This window comes from Neovison vison, chromosome 6, assembly GCF_020171115.1.
Source record: "Neovison vison isolate M4711 chromosome 6, ASM_NN_V1, whole genome shotgun sequence".
Lineage (NCBI taxonomy): Eukaryota > Metazoa > Chordata > Mammalia > Carnivora > Mustelidae > Neogale > Neogale vison.
In genome coordinates, this window is record NC_058096.1 from 187,563,862 (window position 1) to 187,581,935 (window position 18,074).

At 40.0% G+C, this 18,074-nt stretch overlaps 1 protein-coding gene across 4 annotated transcripts in view; it reads left to right on the forward strand.

Annotated features, from left to right (window-relative positions):
• The window catches only part of FRMD4B (FERM domain containing 4B), a 324,824-nt gene that overhangs the window by 199,729 nt on the left and 107,021 nt on the right, over nt 1-18,074 (forward strand). For all 4 annotated transcript variants that reach the window (XM_044253189.1, XM_044253190.1, XM_044253187.1 and 1 more), the window contains 3 exons: nt 5,379-5,444; nt 7,597-7,691; nt 14,524-14,616. In XM_044253189.1, the coding sequence (XP_044109124.1) occupies nt 5,379-5,444; nt 7,597-7,691; nt 14,524-14,616 (254 nt within the window). The remainder of the gene's footprint in view (nt 1-5,378; nt 5,445-7,596; nt 7,692-14,523; nt 14,617-18,074) is intronic.

The following is an 18,074-nucleotide window of genomic DNA, read 5'->3' on the forward strand; positions in this document are numbered from 1 at the left end:
TGTAATATGGGGAGAGGAGACGGCCTACTTCCTGTGGGTATCATGAGGGTTGGATATGTGAATACATGAAAAGTGCTGAGTGCAGGGCCTGGAACACAGAAAGGACCTGTTAGTGGTATTATCAGTGTCGTCGTTAAAATGCCTGACGGGGGGAGGGGCAGGCGGTGCTGCAGGGGCATCTGGGTGCCTCCGTTAAACGTCTGCCTTCAGCTTAGGTCATGATCCCGGGGTCCGGGGATCGAGTCCTGCCTTGGTCTCCCTGCTCTGTTTCTCCCTCTGCTCCCCCACCATGCTCGCACATGCGTACCCAATCCCTCAAACAAATAAACAAAATCTTTAAAAAAAATAAAAAATAAAAATAAGATGCCAAACCAGGTGCCAGGCTTACAGAAGTCACACAGGAGCTCGTGGTCCCCTCATGGTCCCCTCTCTCTTTCTATGTCTGCCCCATCAGCTCTGGAGAATTTTTTTGCTATGTGCTTGTTAACTGACTTGTTAACTCTACCTATCATTTATGTTCTTCAAAATGTGTTAGTAATCTTCCTCCCATTAGGAAGTTTTTTTGTTTTTTTTTTTTAATAGTAGGATAAATGGACTATAGGAAGGTTTATTAGCTGTTTGTTAAGCTTCAGGCAAATACGGAGGATAATAACTGTGCTTTGTGGAAGGGGTTTATTTCACTCTCGGGGGGTGCCGGATGAAAAGCTACTGGGATATTGCTTATGAGGCTCAGAAAGGTGAAGTACCTTCTCCAAGTTAACCCAGCTAGCAAGAGATAAAATGTGATTTAGAGCCCAAGTCTGGCTTAGAACTCGTGCAAGTGACATCATTTCCCAGACCTTGGTGGTGTTAAAATGCCTGACGGGGGGGAGGGGCGTGCTTAAATTGAGAAAGGCTCCCCAAAACGAAACTAAACAAAATACGGATACCCCTTTCAGAGGCTTGCTTAGAGGTTCAAATACTAGACGTTAATGAAGGTCAAGTGTCATGCACTCGGCCTGGTGCACAGGAGGCCCGCCTTTGACGTGGGTTTTGTCTCCTCTCTGGCACTTTGTGAACTTAAGTAGGGGTTTGCTTATTCTCATGATGTGACTCCAAGGAACCTGGCAGATAATAAATTTGGGTGAGGCAGACACCACAAACCTCGTCTAAAGAGGGAGCTGCTGTACCCTGCCTTCCCCGGCCCAGTGTTGCCACGGAGGAAATGCAGCCCAGTGTTTCCCAAACCTTCTGTCTCAATTTTTCTTCAGCGGCATCTTCTGATTTCTGATATCACCAACAAAAAATTTATTCATAACAAAATACATCCACCACCTTCCAACCTCTGATTTAAGTAAGGGACAAAGACAGGCCTTTCTATCACTCGCAGTGAGAAAATCAGTACTCTGGCCTCCCAGAGAAGCCATCCTCCCACGGAGGAAAGAGCACAGATGTGCCAACATGGGCTTAAAACTGTAACTTTTTTTTTCCCTTCAGTTCACCTCCACTGTGCTTCTTCAGCTTGTCCTGTATGGTCTCTTATCACTTCACATACTGAGATGTCTGTTCAGTTCTCCCCACCAAATGTCGGCCTTTCTCCTGGCTGTTGTACTTGTGAATTGTGCATCTGTGATTATGCTAGATGACTTGACCATAGTAATGGTATCATCTGGGGAGTCCATCCTTTGGTAACCTTTTGTTCTGATTTATGTGTGGGTACCTGTGGTATCTGGGATGCTGGGGTGGCTCAGTTGATTAAGCATCTGACTCTTGGTTTCAGCTCAGGTCATGATCTTGGGGCCCTGAGATTGAATCCCACATGGGGCTCCCTGTTTAGTGGAGAATGTACTTGAGATTCTCTCTCTGTCCCTCTCTACTCTAAAAAAAAAAAAAAAAATTATATAAAATAAATACTAAAAACAAAAAAATAAAAATATATTTTATAAAAATATGTTTTATATATTTTAAAATATATTTTATATTCTACATATATTTTATTAAAATATATTTTTATAAATATATAAAATATAAAAATTTATATATATATATGGTATCTTAGAAAGATGCTTTTAGTTGCAAGCAGCAGAATCCAACTCGAGTTAGTTTCAGAAAGGGAAAAAAAAAGTCTTATTAAAAGAACACAAGGGTGTGTCATGGAACGAAAGAGCAATAATTCACCCAAAGCAGCGGAAGTGACTACAAGTGACTAGAATGACATTAGGAAAGCTGACAGCAACTCTCTCAAGCTTTCCCCTTCAGGTTGCTTGATTTCTCTCGCCTCTTTCCAGCTGCTTGTGTCCTTCATTCTCTCTGCAGATGGCTTTCCTTTTTGTCCACACACAGCAGAGGAGAGCGGCCCCATCCTCTCAGCCTCAATTCCGGATTCCCTGGACTGAGGATATGATTGGATCAGCTTGAGTCAGGTGTCTGTTCCCTGGTCCAATCAGCTGAAGCCTGAAGCGGAAGGGGTAGGACCAAGTTGTACAAATATGGCCACCACTCACGGTGTTTATCCTGAGATGGGCAGACTCACCAGAAAAGCATTTACTATTTAATTCTCTAGGGTAGGATGAGGTGTTGACAGAAGGAAAATGGACAAGTCCGAGCAAAGTACGGTGGAAAGGAAAAAAGATGCTTTTTGAAAATCAGAAAATAAATTCCTTTGGGTTATGCAACAACAGAGTAACTTGAAATATTTTATGAGTTTTGACATATTCCTTAATGGATTCGTGTTGTGTCAGTTGGTCTCCTGAGTATTATTTTATTTTCTCTCACCATAGTACACGTATTTGGGGTTTGTTTCTGTGGGTTTTACAAGAGGAGTACAGTGATTTGAACTGACACATTTATTTCTTTCTTCCCGTAGAATAGAATAATGGAATAAAAGGTGACTTTTTTGTTATTGTTCAGATAGAACTTAATTTAAATCTTGACTTAGCTTTTTTCTTACTCAGCTAACTCTGGATAAATTACTAAATTCTGTACCTCAGTTTCCTTGTCTGTAAAATGGGGATATTGTCATATAGATTTTCTGTGGCACTTTTATGAAATAATGTACATAAAGTGCCCAGCTTAGTACTTGAAACAAACAAATATTTGTTCCCTTTCTCCTCGCCACCAAAAGTGTGTACTTTGCTGAGTTAAGGACATAATCAGGGTCCATGGAACAAAGTAAAATCTTGCCCTCTCACTTCTCCACACCACTTCAGTGGTTTCTATGGACCATGTCTCCATAATACCGTGATCTAACCAACGAAGCTAGTTTTCAGAACTTTAGAGCAGAGTTTAGTCAAAAATGTAAATGCAGGGGTGCCTGGGTGGCTCAGTAGGTTAAAGCCTCTGCCTTCAGCTCAGGTCATGATCTCGGGGTCCTGGGATCGAGCCCCACATCGGGCTCTCTGCTCAGCAGGGAGCCTGCTTCCTCCTCTCTCTCTGCCTGCCTCTCTGCCTACTTGTAATCTCTGTCTGTCAAATAAATAAATAAAATCTTAAAAAAAATGTAAATGCAATAATTAGTATTTTTCACACAGAAAAGCCATCAGTTATCCCACTCTGAACCTCAATTTCCCCATCTGTTAAATTGGAGAAGGTCACAGCAATCCACAGGTGACTGCAGCTCAGAGATGATATGTATAAAACACCTGGAACAATGGGAAGTCTATAGCTGGTGCTTCGTAATGGAGTGATTTTCTCTTTAAATTGGGTTTATATGTAATCTGAGTTTTCAGGTCTTATAGTTTGGTACAACAGCTGAGAGAGAAAATGCTGCCCATCCTTTTTCAAAGTGATGCAGAATTTCCTCATCCATGGGCAAAGTTGGGTAGACATTGTTCACCATGACATTGCTTAGAATAGCAAAGGACTGAAGGACATCTGAGTGTGTCTCAGCAGGAGACTCCTTAAATTATTACATGTCCACTTGTTACTATAGAACCTTTAAAAAGAGTACAGTTGGTCTCTATGTGTTAACACTGGAAAGATCACCAAAAAAGAGCCTAATTCCACTTGAGTTGAAAATATATATATATAAAAATATATACAATATTATGTATAATAATATATAATCTAATAATAATACAAATATATAAGAATATATACTATGTGTGTATGTTTCTGTATACATATAGAATCACAGTACACACACAGAGTCATATATAAAATTTATGGATAGTTATATACACACAAACACACACACAAATATTAACAGTACTTGCTTCATTTGCAAAACAATATGTCCAGTATAATAACATTGCAAAGCAAGCCATTTATCATGAAATTTTTGAAAATACATACATGTAGGTATTTGAACATACATGTTAAAACAGTCTGTGCTGATTCTCCTCAAACTGACAGGGTGGTGATTTCTGCAGATAAAATTGTTTAGAACATGAGTTAATTAAGGGGGCTCTTTGTATTCTGTGCATTGTTTAAGTATTTTATAGGGGGTGGGAGCTATCTGGCTCTGTCCATAGAGCATATAACTCTTAATCTCAGGGACATGAGTTCAAGCCACACATTGGGCGTGGATCCTACTTAAAAAATAAAATGAAATCAAATAAAAAATAAGCAAATAAAGAAGTATCTTATAGAGATTATTTCCCAGTGTTGCAGTTATAGTGGTAAAAACGTAAACATAATTGGAAATTTATACTGACATATGCTGTTCTTAACTATGGGTCTTAACTGTTCTAAATTACAGTAGTGACATGCTATAAAGAGGACAGAAATTGGGGCACCTAGGTGACTCCATGGGTTAAACCCTCTGCTTTCAGCTCCGGTCATGATCTCAGGATCCTGGGGTCAAGCTCTGCATCCGTCCGCTCAGCAGGGAGCCTGCTTCCCCCGCCCCACCCCACCTGCCTCTCTGCCTACTGGTGATCTCTCTCTGTCAAATAAATAAATAAAATTTTTTTAAAAAAAAAGGACAAAATTTTAAAGATGGAAACTTTCCATTTTAACTCTAATGTCATAGGTTTTCCTTTATAATTGTGCATTTATTATATTTATTAAAATATATCAATGAATATAGGCAATTTCATTTGAAAAATCCAATATTGATCCAATGAAAAATATAGTCGTTTCCTCTGGGAAGGAAACCAGCTTTTCATAGTATAATCTTGTGTGCACTGTTATGGGCATAATTTTTTCAACATAGTGATTTGTCTTTACTTTTCATTTTTTTCTTCTTTTAAATATAAGAAGAAATTAATTCATCTATTGATGAATTCAAGAGCTAACGCCAAACAGTAAGTCCTATTTAAGATCAAGGCTGTTGAGTAACTCAACTGAAGCCATTTTTAGGCCGAGGACATCACATGTAAACTAAATTATGAATCAAGTTCAAGGGTCTGCTTGCCAGCACCAGCCCTGATGCCGCCCTTGCTGTCTTGTCTCCACAGATGACAGAAGGCAGGCACTGCCAGGTGCACCTCCTGGATGACCGGAGACTGGAGCTGCTGGTTCAGGTAGGTGTTGCTCGCAGAGAGACAGCCTGTACTGCTTCTCTCTGTGAGCCTCGTGGCCCGTGGTCAGGCTACTCACTTATTTCTGCCAATGGCTAGGGGTCATTTGAGGGGCAAAAGAAGAGCTTCAAAGTCAGACAACTTGGTCTACATGTAAGAGTAGTTATGGTCTGGTGACAGGAATTTGAGACCCTTGGGTTTCAACCTCAGCTCTGACACTCAGTCGCTGTGTGACCCCCAGGAAGTGACGACTTCTCTGAACCTCTTGTTGGTAAGCTGGACGCCATCATGTTTCCCTGAAAAGGTTATTGTGTGCTGCAAATCTGCATGCTGTCACCTTCTTGCTACATGACGTTGTCCAAGCTAAATACCCAGTATGATCATCTGTGAACAGAGATGGAGAAGGCTTAGTTTTCCTCATAGTATTATGACTAAAATCAAGGTAGATGTTATATGTGAATGAAATCCTTTTGTAAAATAAGTGGAGTATATGAGTGGTGGTATTTTAATTGTTGATTCTTCTCTCTTTATTTACCCCACACTGTGGACCAAGGGCCTTAAAAAATTGTGAAAACCCCCTCTGAGAGTCAAAACTCTAGCTACAGGAACTCTCTCCTTTGACCAAACCTAAACTCTTCAGAGGCTCCTTTCTCACCCACAATGCTTAGGCTTCAGTTAGAATGAAAATAGTAGTCAATACTGTTTCACCAGAGTAGACCTCTTAATCTAGATTGCTCTCTATTTCTTTCTTCTTCTTCTTCTTCTTTTTTTTTAATCATGACCATCTTTCTTCCCCAAAAGCAAACATCCAACTCTCAAAACACCATAATGAGCCCTGGGTTGTTTGGCTCTAAGTTCAAAAAAAAAGCCCATGCAGGTGCCGTCCTGCGTATCCCCCTTTTCTTCTGAGTCCCTCCAAATCAGGTCCCCACTCTCACTCTGGATGTTTCCTCTGATTCCAAATCATGCTCCTTGACACCACGTCCAGTGCTTCTCAAAAGCTCATAGATTACATCCTTCTTCTAAATAAGTGCTTAGTAAAGACTGGTGATGATCATCAGTACAATGAGTAAAATCACTCCCGCTCTAGAGAGAAATGAAAGGCTCAGGCTTTGGAATCAGAAGGAACTGGGTTCAATTCCCCGCCCTCATTGACCGGAACATCAAGTCAGGTGTTTGTTTTTCTTGACTTTGGTCCCCTCATCTCTAAAATGGCAATAAGAACCCCCTATCTCATAGGCTCCTTGTAAGGATGAAATGAGACAGTAGATAGAAGGAGTTCAGTGCAGTAAATGGGAACCAGGAGTAGCGTAGTAGTTTTATCTGTAACCGCACAACCTTGACAGCGTCTTCAGCTGGCCCTCACGAAGCAAAGTTATTCGTACAGTCCAGACGGTGAGGTGTTTGATATTCTTTGACTTGGTCACTAACATCATACTACATAAAAAAGAGTATTTTTCCAAAGTATCATCAAGTTAATAAACATACTATTCCCTAGAGGACAAAATAAGGTACTGGACTAAATTGCAAAATACAGGAAAACAATGATCTCATTGAGGTTCCTGTTACAATTTCTTCCCCTTTCCAATCTCTCGGAAAATGTGTAGTTGATTAACATAAATAGCAAAACAAGGGGGGTGTATTTAAAAACAAACCAGCAGGGGCGCCTGGGTGGCTCAGTTGGTTGAGCAGCTGCCTTGGGCTCAGGTCATGATCCCAGAGTCCCGGGATTGAGTCCCGTATCAGGATCCCAACTCCATGGGGAATCTGCTTCTCTCTTTGACCCTCCCCCTTCTCATGCTCTCTCTCTCATTCTCTCTCTCAAATAAAAAAATAAAAAAATCATTAAAAAAAAAAAAAAAAACCAGCAGGGGCACCTGGGTGGCTCAGTCAGTTAAGCGTCTGCCTTTAGCTCAGGTCATGATCTCAGGGTCCCGGGATCGAGTTTCACATCGGGCTCCCTGCTCAGTAGGGGAGCCTTCTTCTCCCTCTGCCTGCCACTCCCCCTGCTTGTGCACTCACTCTCTCTCTCTCTCTGTGTCAAATAAATAAATAAAATCTTTTAAAAAATTTTTAAAACAAGCAAACAAAACTTCTCCAAACTATTTGGAGCAGAGAAGGGTTGTAGCTTCTGATCATCCTTTTATTTTAACAGCCCAAACTTTTATCAAGAGAATTGTTGGACCTCGTGGCTTCACATTTCAACCTGAAAGAAAAGGAGTACTTTGGAATAACATTTACAGATGACACGTGAGTGTTTTAATCATTTTCATTTGTTTACCTTTCACGGGGATGACCTGCTCCCTGTCATTCACAATCAGCCGAAAAGGGCAGAAACGCTCCAAGAATTAGAATATGTCCTGCTTAGTTATAAAGATTATCTGAGACTTTTCTCCTAGGACTATTGCAAAGGGAGAAGAAAGGGAATACTGATCATTTTTAAACACCAAAATATTATCTTAATGTTTTAGAAATCTGTTATAATGAGTTGCTGTTCTTGGGAGTCTATCTGCAGTTTTTATACTGTAGTTATGTATGTGTGGTCAGTATTCACTCATATACTGCAACGAGATTTAATGTTTTGGGTGTTGGTGGCATGAAAGTTTAAAGGCAAATGTATGGCCCACCTGAAAAATGTGTTTCTACTTTTAATTAAAAATGACCTTTTTTGATCCCGGGGTCCTGGGATCATGCCCTGCATCGGGCTCTCTGTTCAGTAGGGAGCCTGCTTCTCTTCCTCTCTCTCTCTGCCTACCTCTCTGCCTACTTGTGATCTCTTTCTGTCAAATAAATAAATAAAAATCTTTAAAAAAATAATAAAAAAAATTTTTTTAAATTTTTTAAATGACCTTTTTCACTTCCCCCCATGTCATTTTATGTTACCTCTTTACAATCTTTTTCTTCTTCTACTTATATTTTTTATGCTAACTTGGACAAAGCATATATTTATCAATGATATAAATGCGTTCTGAAATGAAACATGTGTATAATAATAGACTCATAAGAAGTTAAATCTCCATGTAAAAAAATGTTTGGTCTTACCAGTTCTTTCCTCTGTGTGTGTGTGTATGTATGTGTGTGTATGTGTGTGTTCTGACAGTCCCATTTGCCCAAGTTATTTGCAACCTGATAGATTATCAGAGGAATTTTTCCTCTTTGTGGGGATAATATCCAAAGAGTTCTTCAAATATTAAAATTCAAGCAAGTGCATTCCAGACACAAAATATATTGGCCAACTACCCAGCATTCTTTCTGTAACTCTCCCAATGTAAATTTTTTCAGTTCTTTAATTTAACCAGGCAGAAAATAATTTCAAGATGGGGTTAATTTTTTTTTTTTAACACCTTGCTTCTGATTATTTTCAGCCTGGGTGGGCCACAAGCCTAGCCACACACACACATACACACACAAACACACACACACACACCCCTCCATGGGCTGGGCAAAACCACTTATCAGGAGACAGAAAAACCTGAAAACTCTGATCCCAGACCCAGGATGCTTCCTGAATCGGAAGTACACTGGACAAAAAAAATACACTTAGACATTGCCCGCCTCACTCTGATTCACAAAATTATCAGTTTACCCAACAGCTATTTGAGACCCTATATGATCAGTCCTCTGCTGGAGAAAATAGGAAGTGCAGACATCCATTGACCACATACTCTTAGCTGGAAATACAAGGCTAGTTCATGTAAATGTTCATGTAAATTAGTGATTAAACACACACACACACAGGTTGAAAGTGATTGTACATGCAATAATTACAAACACTATATGAAGCCTGAAACACATAATGGCTAAGCTATCTGGTTGAAACACTGTGGTTTAGAGAGGTCACATAGAATAGAGGCGAAAAGCATGAATAGTAATTTATTCATTCAGCAAATATTTCTTGAGTTCCCATGAAATGCCAGGTATCGTTCTAGGTCCTAGAGATTTAGCTGTGCATGACAGAGGCAAAGTTCTTGTTTTCACCGAGTTTATATTGCAATGGTATGGTCTAGCAGAACAAGTAAACAAATAGATAAATGAGAAATTACTTGAAATGTTAAGTGCATAGAAGAAAATGATCGTGGCTATGATGAAAAAAAGTTGGGAGGGGTGTTAGATAGGATGGACGAGAAAGGCTTCTAGGAGGAGACATTTAATAAGAAGCAAGATCCAGTTCTGCATACGTAGAGGGAGACATACCAGACAAAAGCTGGGGCGAAAGCTTTGAGGTGAGACAGAGCTTGACTTTTGTTTTTTTTGTTTTTTTTTTTTAATTTTGTATTTTTGAGAAAGAAAAAAAAATCCAAGGGCACCTGGGTGGCTCAGTGGGTTAAATCCTCTGCTTTCGGCTCAGGTCATGATCCCAGGGTCCTGGGATGGAGCCCTGCATCCGGTTCTCTGCTCAGCAGGGAGCCTGCTTCCTCTCTCTCTCTCTCTCTCTGCCTGCCTCTCTGACTACTTGTGATCTCTGTCTGTCAAATAAATAAATAAAATCTTAAAAAAAAGGAAAAAAAATCCAGTATGACTGGAACATAGAGAGTAAGAAAGAAAGTGGTGCCAGAGAAGGGCTGAGAGGGAGGCAGGGAGTGGCTATTACAGAACTGTGGTAGCTATGAGATTTTAGGACAGTTACTTAACATCTCCGCTACTCCAGTGTTTTCTTTGACACATCGGGCATAATAATGGTACCGTCACATAATAAGGACTACATAAGACACATGTACTAGGATGCTGGGATTATGTACTGTTACGTCCGGTAGGGCATGCCCAGTTCATAGGTTAGGCACATGCTGAAAGGCAGCTGTCATGCTCTTGTTGGTACAGTGGTAAGTTCAGTGTCCAGTAGGGGCCTAATGGATGACTAGAGTGGAATTCTCCCAAGAGAATAACTACATATGGACAGGGCAGGGCAGATGTTGGGTGGAGGGGAGAGAAATGGGCGATGACATTCTAGGAAAGACTCATTTTGTGGCTCAGTGCGTGAGCATGGAGAGGACTGTGGTGCATTTGCCCAGTGGTGAGGAGCCCGGCCTGAAGGTGGTGCAAGAGGAACACGGTCATGGGTGAGCCCTGTGTGTCACATAGATGGGAGAGGCACCCTCCCCCCACCCCCCCACCCCGTAGGATGTTTGCACAGGAATTACATGATTTATGACTGGTGTTGCAAGTTCCCCAGCCTGCAAGATTTCATGATAGGCAGAAAAAGGGGGTCCTGGCCACAATGGATGGCTTCTGGGAAAACTCCCAGTTCAGGTGAGCATAACCAAACAGTGCATAAATCAGTCATTCAGCTGTAAGGTCTTCTCTTCAGAAAGAAAAGGTATAATATGAACGACTTCCTTTAATGCCTTGAGCCACATTCCCGCTCTTCTACTCTGGGATATCTTTCTAAATCCCCTACTGGGAGAAGAATGTCTCACTCAAGCGTCTCCTCCAGCATTCTCGTTTGGCGACAGTGGTTGATGGTTGTAGTCTTTCCAAGAAGCCTGGCTCCATACTGTCCCCCGTGTACTCCCCTGCAAGTGACAGCACAGTCTATTTTTGAATTACGACCAGTTTGGAAGGTGTCTTCTGGCTATAGCTATGTTTATTTTCAGAAGAAGTGGGAGCTGGGAGGGAGGAGGAGGATTTGGCCATTTCCACCTTTCTGGGGAACAGGTCTGGAAAATTGCTCTGTCTAAGGGTGGCTCCTTGGAATGTCTTGGTCACAAGCCCTAACTCTTTTTTTATGTCTGGGAAATATTTTTGGAAAGTATTTTCTTTCAGCACTCCCTTTCCCCCGCCCCCATAAAACCACTGAGTGGGATCCCTCCCAGGATGCTGTCTGAATTGAATTTCCAACTTAGATGCCACATCAGCCATCTGACTTTGGTGGACTTCTCTCAACAGACTAAGACAAAGCTGAGGGGGACCTTTTGTCAATGAAACTTGCTACTGTCTATGCCTCCACGCACAGGCCAAGAAGAGAAATGGAAAATCTACACCATTACATAAGAAAAATAGTGATGGTGACCAACAAAAATAAATCCACGGTCCTGTTGAGGGTGGGGTCAAGTTCCTGGAGATTTCATTCCACTTGGAAGTACCTCCTGGTGTTCTGTGTGCAGAGGCAGTCTTTCACCTCTAGAGGGCAGTCTTGCCCTCCTGAACCAGCAGCCCTGCGGGTTCACCAAAATGGTTCCCATCCCCTTCAACCTACTTTGTTTTGAAAGACTTTGCTGAATAAGCTTTGCTTATGAAGAAATAACAGTTTTCACAACACAATTGTGACTTTTGATCACCATCCCATTTGCTGGGTGTGAGCTGATGATGGGCTTTTGGACCCATCCAGATACCATTTTTGATACCATTCCAAACCCCCCCCAAAAAAAGCTTGCTTTAGGGTTAAGCTGAGCAGCTTGATAGAGGAGACTGTACAGTCAACTGTCTTCTTGAGACATTGATTAGCTCTAGTATATTTGCTGATGGAAAAACTTGAGAAAAGCAGGTTAGAAGCAAAAGTGCTTTTTGATCTCATGTAGTCTTAAAGACTATAAAAAAACACATATATATCTCAGTTGTAGAGTTATGGGTAATTTTCAGTTTTTTGTTCTTCTAATTTGCTCTTGTTGGTGAGATTTTTTTTTTTAAGTTATTATTATTTTAGTAATCTCTACACCCAGTGTGGGGCTCGAGTTCACAACCTCAATATCAAGAGTCACCCTGTCCTTGCAACTGAGCTAGCCAGGCATTCCTGGACGGATTTTTAAAACCTAATTCCTAACTTACCCTTTTTAAAAAAATTATTTTGGGGCGCCTGGGTGGCTCAGTGGTTAGGCCGCTGCCTTCGGCTTGGGTCATGATCCCAGGGTCCTGGGATCGAGCCCCGCATCGGGCTCTCTGCTCGGCGGGGAGCCTGCTTCCTCCTCTCTCTCTCTGCCTACTTGTGATCTCTGTCTGTCAGATAAATAAATAAATAATTTTAAAAAATTATTTTTATGGTACATACACATGAATGTCTTTTTATAAAAAACATTTAATATCATGATTGAAGCCAATCCCTTTTGATTGCCTCCCACTCCACATGTTGCACTTTGCTCTATATCTCTCCAGAACTATAAGAATTTCATCCATATATAATCGTGTTTTCAGTGTGTGTCTTTGGTAAATATAACTGATTTATGTCATATATGTTATTATACAACTTCTTTCCTTCATTCTTGGACATCATTCCATACAAGTTCATGTAAATATATATTGTGCTCTTATAATAATGCCATATCTTTCTTATATAAAAGCAAAAAGCACGAGTCCAAATTAGTCTTATTTTCCTTAAGAAACTGTTAAGAACTGATACTATACACTATTTTATGTACTTTAAGACACATATTTGAACATGTCTGAGATTGGCGTATGTCTTTAAATCAGCAATTCTAATCTGGATGAAATACAGTAGAAGAGTCCCTTACCTTCTAGCCCCCTATCTTTATATATATATATATTTTTTTTTTTTTAAACAAGCAGTGTTTCTTAGAACATCCCCTCATATCACTTATATCATCTTATTTATCTTTATATTTCTCCTAGGAAATCTAGGGATAATTATCGAAAGACTCATTTTATAACTGCAGAAACAAAGACACACTTTTTCCAGTGTTGAGAATAATAAGTGACAGAGATCAGCCAAATGTTATAAAAGCTGATTCAATCAATATTCCAGTCACCTAATATACCAAAATCCTGTAGTCCTGTAAGTCCTGAGTTCAAATCCTGGCTCTGCCACTTTTTTTGCAAGCTTATTGTAAAATACGGCATTAACGCATAAAAACTTCCGGCTCTGTGGGGACAGAGCAATTGTTATTATTATGAGTAACTGTTATTAATGATTATTATTACTATTATTATTATATATATTATATATATATATATTATATATTATATTACTATTACTCTTATTGTTTATGTTCACTTATGTTCCCTATCTACTTATAATGAATACAGCTTAGAGTTTTCTGAGTTTTTTAAATTATTTATTCAAAGACCAAAAAAGGTTGGAAAGTATCTTGTGGCCCATGATAGGTTTTATTATAATTTGACACCCCACCACCATTTGCATGTTTATAAGCTTTCTATAAGCAAGCAAAATGGAGTCTATGCCTTCTGGGAATATACAATCCAAAACGGACCAGCTGGTTGAACCGCCTTGGAAAAGTCCTGGAAACAAATCCCAAGCCACAGTATCATCCTTTGGATCCCTCAGAGGTCAAAATTTAGGGAGAATTATTTATATTCATGGACTTGCTGAAGCTCTTGAGTAAATAAAAAAATACATGCTCAAATATTAGGAAGTCCATAATATAGAAACAGCACTCCGAGAATATGGAACCCCATGCTTTATGGAAAGCTGTACTATTGTTCTTTGTGTCTGTCTGATTTCATGAAACCAGGCGTTTTCCCCTTCTTGACTCTCTGAAGTATTTCAGATATATTTAATAAGAATTTGAAGATTAATATATTAAGTTTCACCTAGTTTTTTACCTCCAGAGGTACCAGGTAGTATCAGTTTCTTGTTGAATCCTCTCAGAGATATTTTATTCATATGTGTGTGTGTGTATTTTTACATTTTAAAATGGCTATATGCAGTACTCAGGTTATGTACCGTGCTTTTCCATTTCACATCATGTCTTGGAAATTGTTCAAAGTAAGTTTGTAAAGATACCCTCCATCTTTTGTATGGCTTCCTTGTGTGTCATTGCTCAGTTTAAATTCACGTTCTAAGCAACATCTTGCTGGATATCTGGGGGTCATTTTGAGCCTTTTTACTGTTACAACCAACGCTCAAGTAAGGGACTTTATACGTGAGCCATTTCTCACATGTGCAAGTTTACCTGGATAAATTCTTGGATATCAACAGTCTGTCTCAAAGGTGGATGCTTTTATAACTTTGATAGTAATTGCTAAATTAGCCTCATTACCAGTTGTAACATGTTATACACCTGCCTTCCCTGTATGACAATAACTCTTTGCTCACAGCTTTGCCAACACTGCGTGTTATTGAACCTTTCTCTGACCTTCTGTTTAATCCTTTTTCTTTGCTTTGCCCTCACAGAGGTCAGCAGAACTGGCTACAGTTAGATCACCGAGTTCTTGACCATGATCTGCCAAAGAAGCCAGGCGCCACCATTTTGCATTTCGCTGTGAGGTATGTATCCATAGAAACATCCAGCATTCCCACCTCCCTTTAAAAAAAAAAAAAAAAATCTAGAGGAAAAAAAAAAAGAACAGACCTATCAAAACATTATTATGTGAGGAAAATTCTCTACTGTCTTAGTCTGGAAACGAAGTTGCCATAGATACTGTGTAGAACTGTTTTCTTTGATGATGAAGGGTAGGATCACCTTCCTTTATGCCTCAAAGTCCTTTAGACCAATTTAAAGCTGGAAAACATAGGTACTTTTTTTTTAATATATAAGGCTGTTTTCAACTCAATACTTTTAGGATTTTTATAATTTGAAATATGGCAGACATTTACTGTTACATAAATGTTATGTATGAATGTTTCCTAGACTGCAGCAAGAATTGAATTTTATACAATTTCATGCTTTAGTTTGAATAGAAGATAAAATGCAAACAAATGCTCATGGAAAGAATTATCTTAACAGTGCAGAAATCTGAATTCAGCTTGCAGGCAGAGAGATTGCTGAGAAGGATGTAAGGAGTCCTTGACTTGTCCCCTGGCTCTGCTTGGGCAGGTCACTTACCCGTTCCTAGGACGTCCTTACATTCTTTCTCCAAAAATGGATGTGTTCAACTCAATCAGTTGTTTCTTAAAGCCAGCCCATGATGGGAATAGTTTTCCACATGAAATATTCACACTCTAAAATAAAGAAAATGTTATAAAAAGTAACACCTGTGTTCCTGTACCTAACTTAAGAAGTAAAACATTCCCAATTTTGCTGAAAGCCCCTTTCTATGCCCTGGCAGCTCTCCCCATACTACCTGAATTTGATGATAAATTTCACAGTAAGTTGTTTTCCTTGTCTGAAGCCAAATATGATCAAATAAGTCAAGGGAGTAGATTTCCCAGGAATCCAAATAAGTTTTCAGAAAGCTAGAGCAACCTAAAGAATGTTTCTGTATTCTGAGCTTGTGTTATTTTTTGGATATTGAAATATGCTTTGTTTGAGGTGCCTGGCTAGCTCAGTTGGTAGAGTGTGGAACTCTTGATCTCTGGGTTGTGACATATTTGACAGTAGGAGAGTTTAGTTCAGAGGCACATGCGTTTATAATCTTAATAGCTCACTTAAAAAGAGAAAGGAAGGAAAGGAAAGGAAAAAGGAAGGAAGGAAATGGAAAGGAAAGGAAGAAAGAAAGAGGGAAAAGAAAGATGATTTGTTTTATGACCTAGTAGTGGAAGCTTCTTATTTTTCTTTTTGGGAATTTTTATACTATGATTACCTGGCAAAATCATGTTCATTTACACAAATTTTTTTTAATATATTATTTATTTCAATCTCAAGTAGGTGGAGAGGCAGGCAGAGAGAGAGAGGAGGAAGCGGGCTCCCCACTGAGCAAAGAGCCCGATGCGGGGCTCGATCCCAGGACCCTGAGATCCTGACCTGAGCCGAAGGCAGAGGTTTAACCCACTGAGCCATCCAGGTGCCCCCCAATTTTTTTTTTTTAACTTCATTTCATTTACCTCAGTCTGGTCCATGAAACCCAAAAGTATGGTAATAACCTTTTTTTTAAGCATTTTTTTTAAAGATTTTATTTATTTGACAGACAGAGATCACAAGTAGGCAGAGAAGCAGGCAGAGAGAGAGGAGGAAGCAGGCTCCCTGCTGAGCAGAGAGCCTGATGCGGGACTCGATCCCAGGACCCTGAGATCACGACCTGAGCCGAAGGCAGAGGCTTAACCCACTGAGCCACCCAGGCGCCCCTTAAGCATCTTTTTTTATATGAATGGTGATTGTCAATGGTAGCTGCTCCTAACTCAGGAAATAAAGTATTGGCAATCTCCAATTTAATTTTTTTTTCTTTCTGCTTTGATATTTGGCTTGGAATTTCTTCATACCACAAGACATGTTTTTGAAACCCAAAAAGGAAGTAGCATAAATGGTGATTTTTCCAGGAGCATAGCTAATGTGGAGAATTGCCCAGAAATCCTAAAGAAAGACATAGGAGTTTCCTGGAAGGAAAACTTGTGTTCGTGGGAATTGGAGGAAAAGGCAAATGTAAACTAACAAGCAGTAAGAAAGAGTGCATATTAGTCAATAAGCGGGTCAGAGCATAGAGAAATTTTGATCTTGTGTGTGAAAAATGGCTCAACATGGGTCAATATATTTTTTCACAAAAGATTATAGTTTCACTATAAACATTTCACATTATATGAACTTAGTCTCCTCCAGCCTTCCCCCCTCCCCACCACCCCTGACATTCTCCTCTTCTCAGAGAAAAATAAGGATGACCCTCATTGCCTGGTGACAGAATTGTTTTTAGCCTCGAAATTTCTCCTTGTGTCTGTGAAAATCTCTTTGTTTGCGCTTTCAAAATTTAGGGTCCAGTCTCCTATGAAGCACTTAAGTTTCCAATTATGTATGTTTTAATGCAGGCTGTGGTTCATCTTTGCACGCACGTGTTACTTATGTGGCATAAGTAGTCAGCAAGACCCTCTGTCTTTGGAGAATTTAACAAGTACCATTTATTTAGTCATCCGATTGTGAACTCCTCTGACAGCTGATGTGTGGTCTAGTTTTGGTCTCAAAACACCAGGGGAGAAAACTCTGTCTCCCTTCTATTCAGTCATTCCTTATGGCAGCCCTATCTTCTGGAAGCAGGTTCCTGAGATGCCCAAGCAGCCTGCTGTTTGTTTCCGTGAGTTTCAGCACTTACTTCAGCCTTATCTCTCGAGAGTGTCCCGTAATCACATGGCGTGACTTTCCCTTAACTTCTTGCGTGTTCAGAACCCTTATCGAGTTCTTAATTATTCACTTAATTTTTCCTCCCAAGTATAGTGAGATCATAATAGTCTTTGTTATTATTCCAATTAAGTGCTTGTTGTAACTCCAACTTAATTAAAGAGATGATAAAGCAAAAGCCACAGAGAATTAAGTGAGCTGATGGAGGTCATGCAGTGGAATGTCGTTCTTTGGAGGGCTTGGTCAGAGGCGCCCTGTGAAGTCTGGTCCCTCTCAGAGGACCTCTACCCTCTTCTTTTGAGGGAACAGAACCATTGGTGAGACCGACATCCCCATAGATAACATCACTGACCCTCGGAAGTTGCCTCTGTCAGCTACACTTTTAGTCATTGAAGAAAGGAACCCAAGACAGATTTTTGACTCTGTTTGGATACTGGTCCCTCCAGGAGCCTCCAGAAATATACCAACCTCTTCAGAAATACACCAGCCCTCCCTTTTTTTTCTTCTTTTCAGTGGAAGTGTAATTGACACATAATGTTATATTAGTTGCAAATGTACAACATAGTGATTTGAGAAGTCTATACTGTACCCGGGGCTCACCACAAATGTCGCTACCCGCTATCACCACCCATTACTATACCATTGGCTGGATGCCTCTGCTCTACCTTTCATGCCTGTGACTTACTCATTCTGTAACTGGAAGCAGTCACGGAGGTGCAATCACAAAGCAGTGAAAGCACAA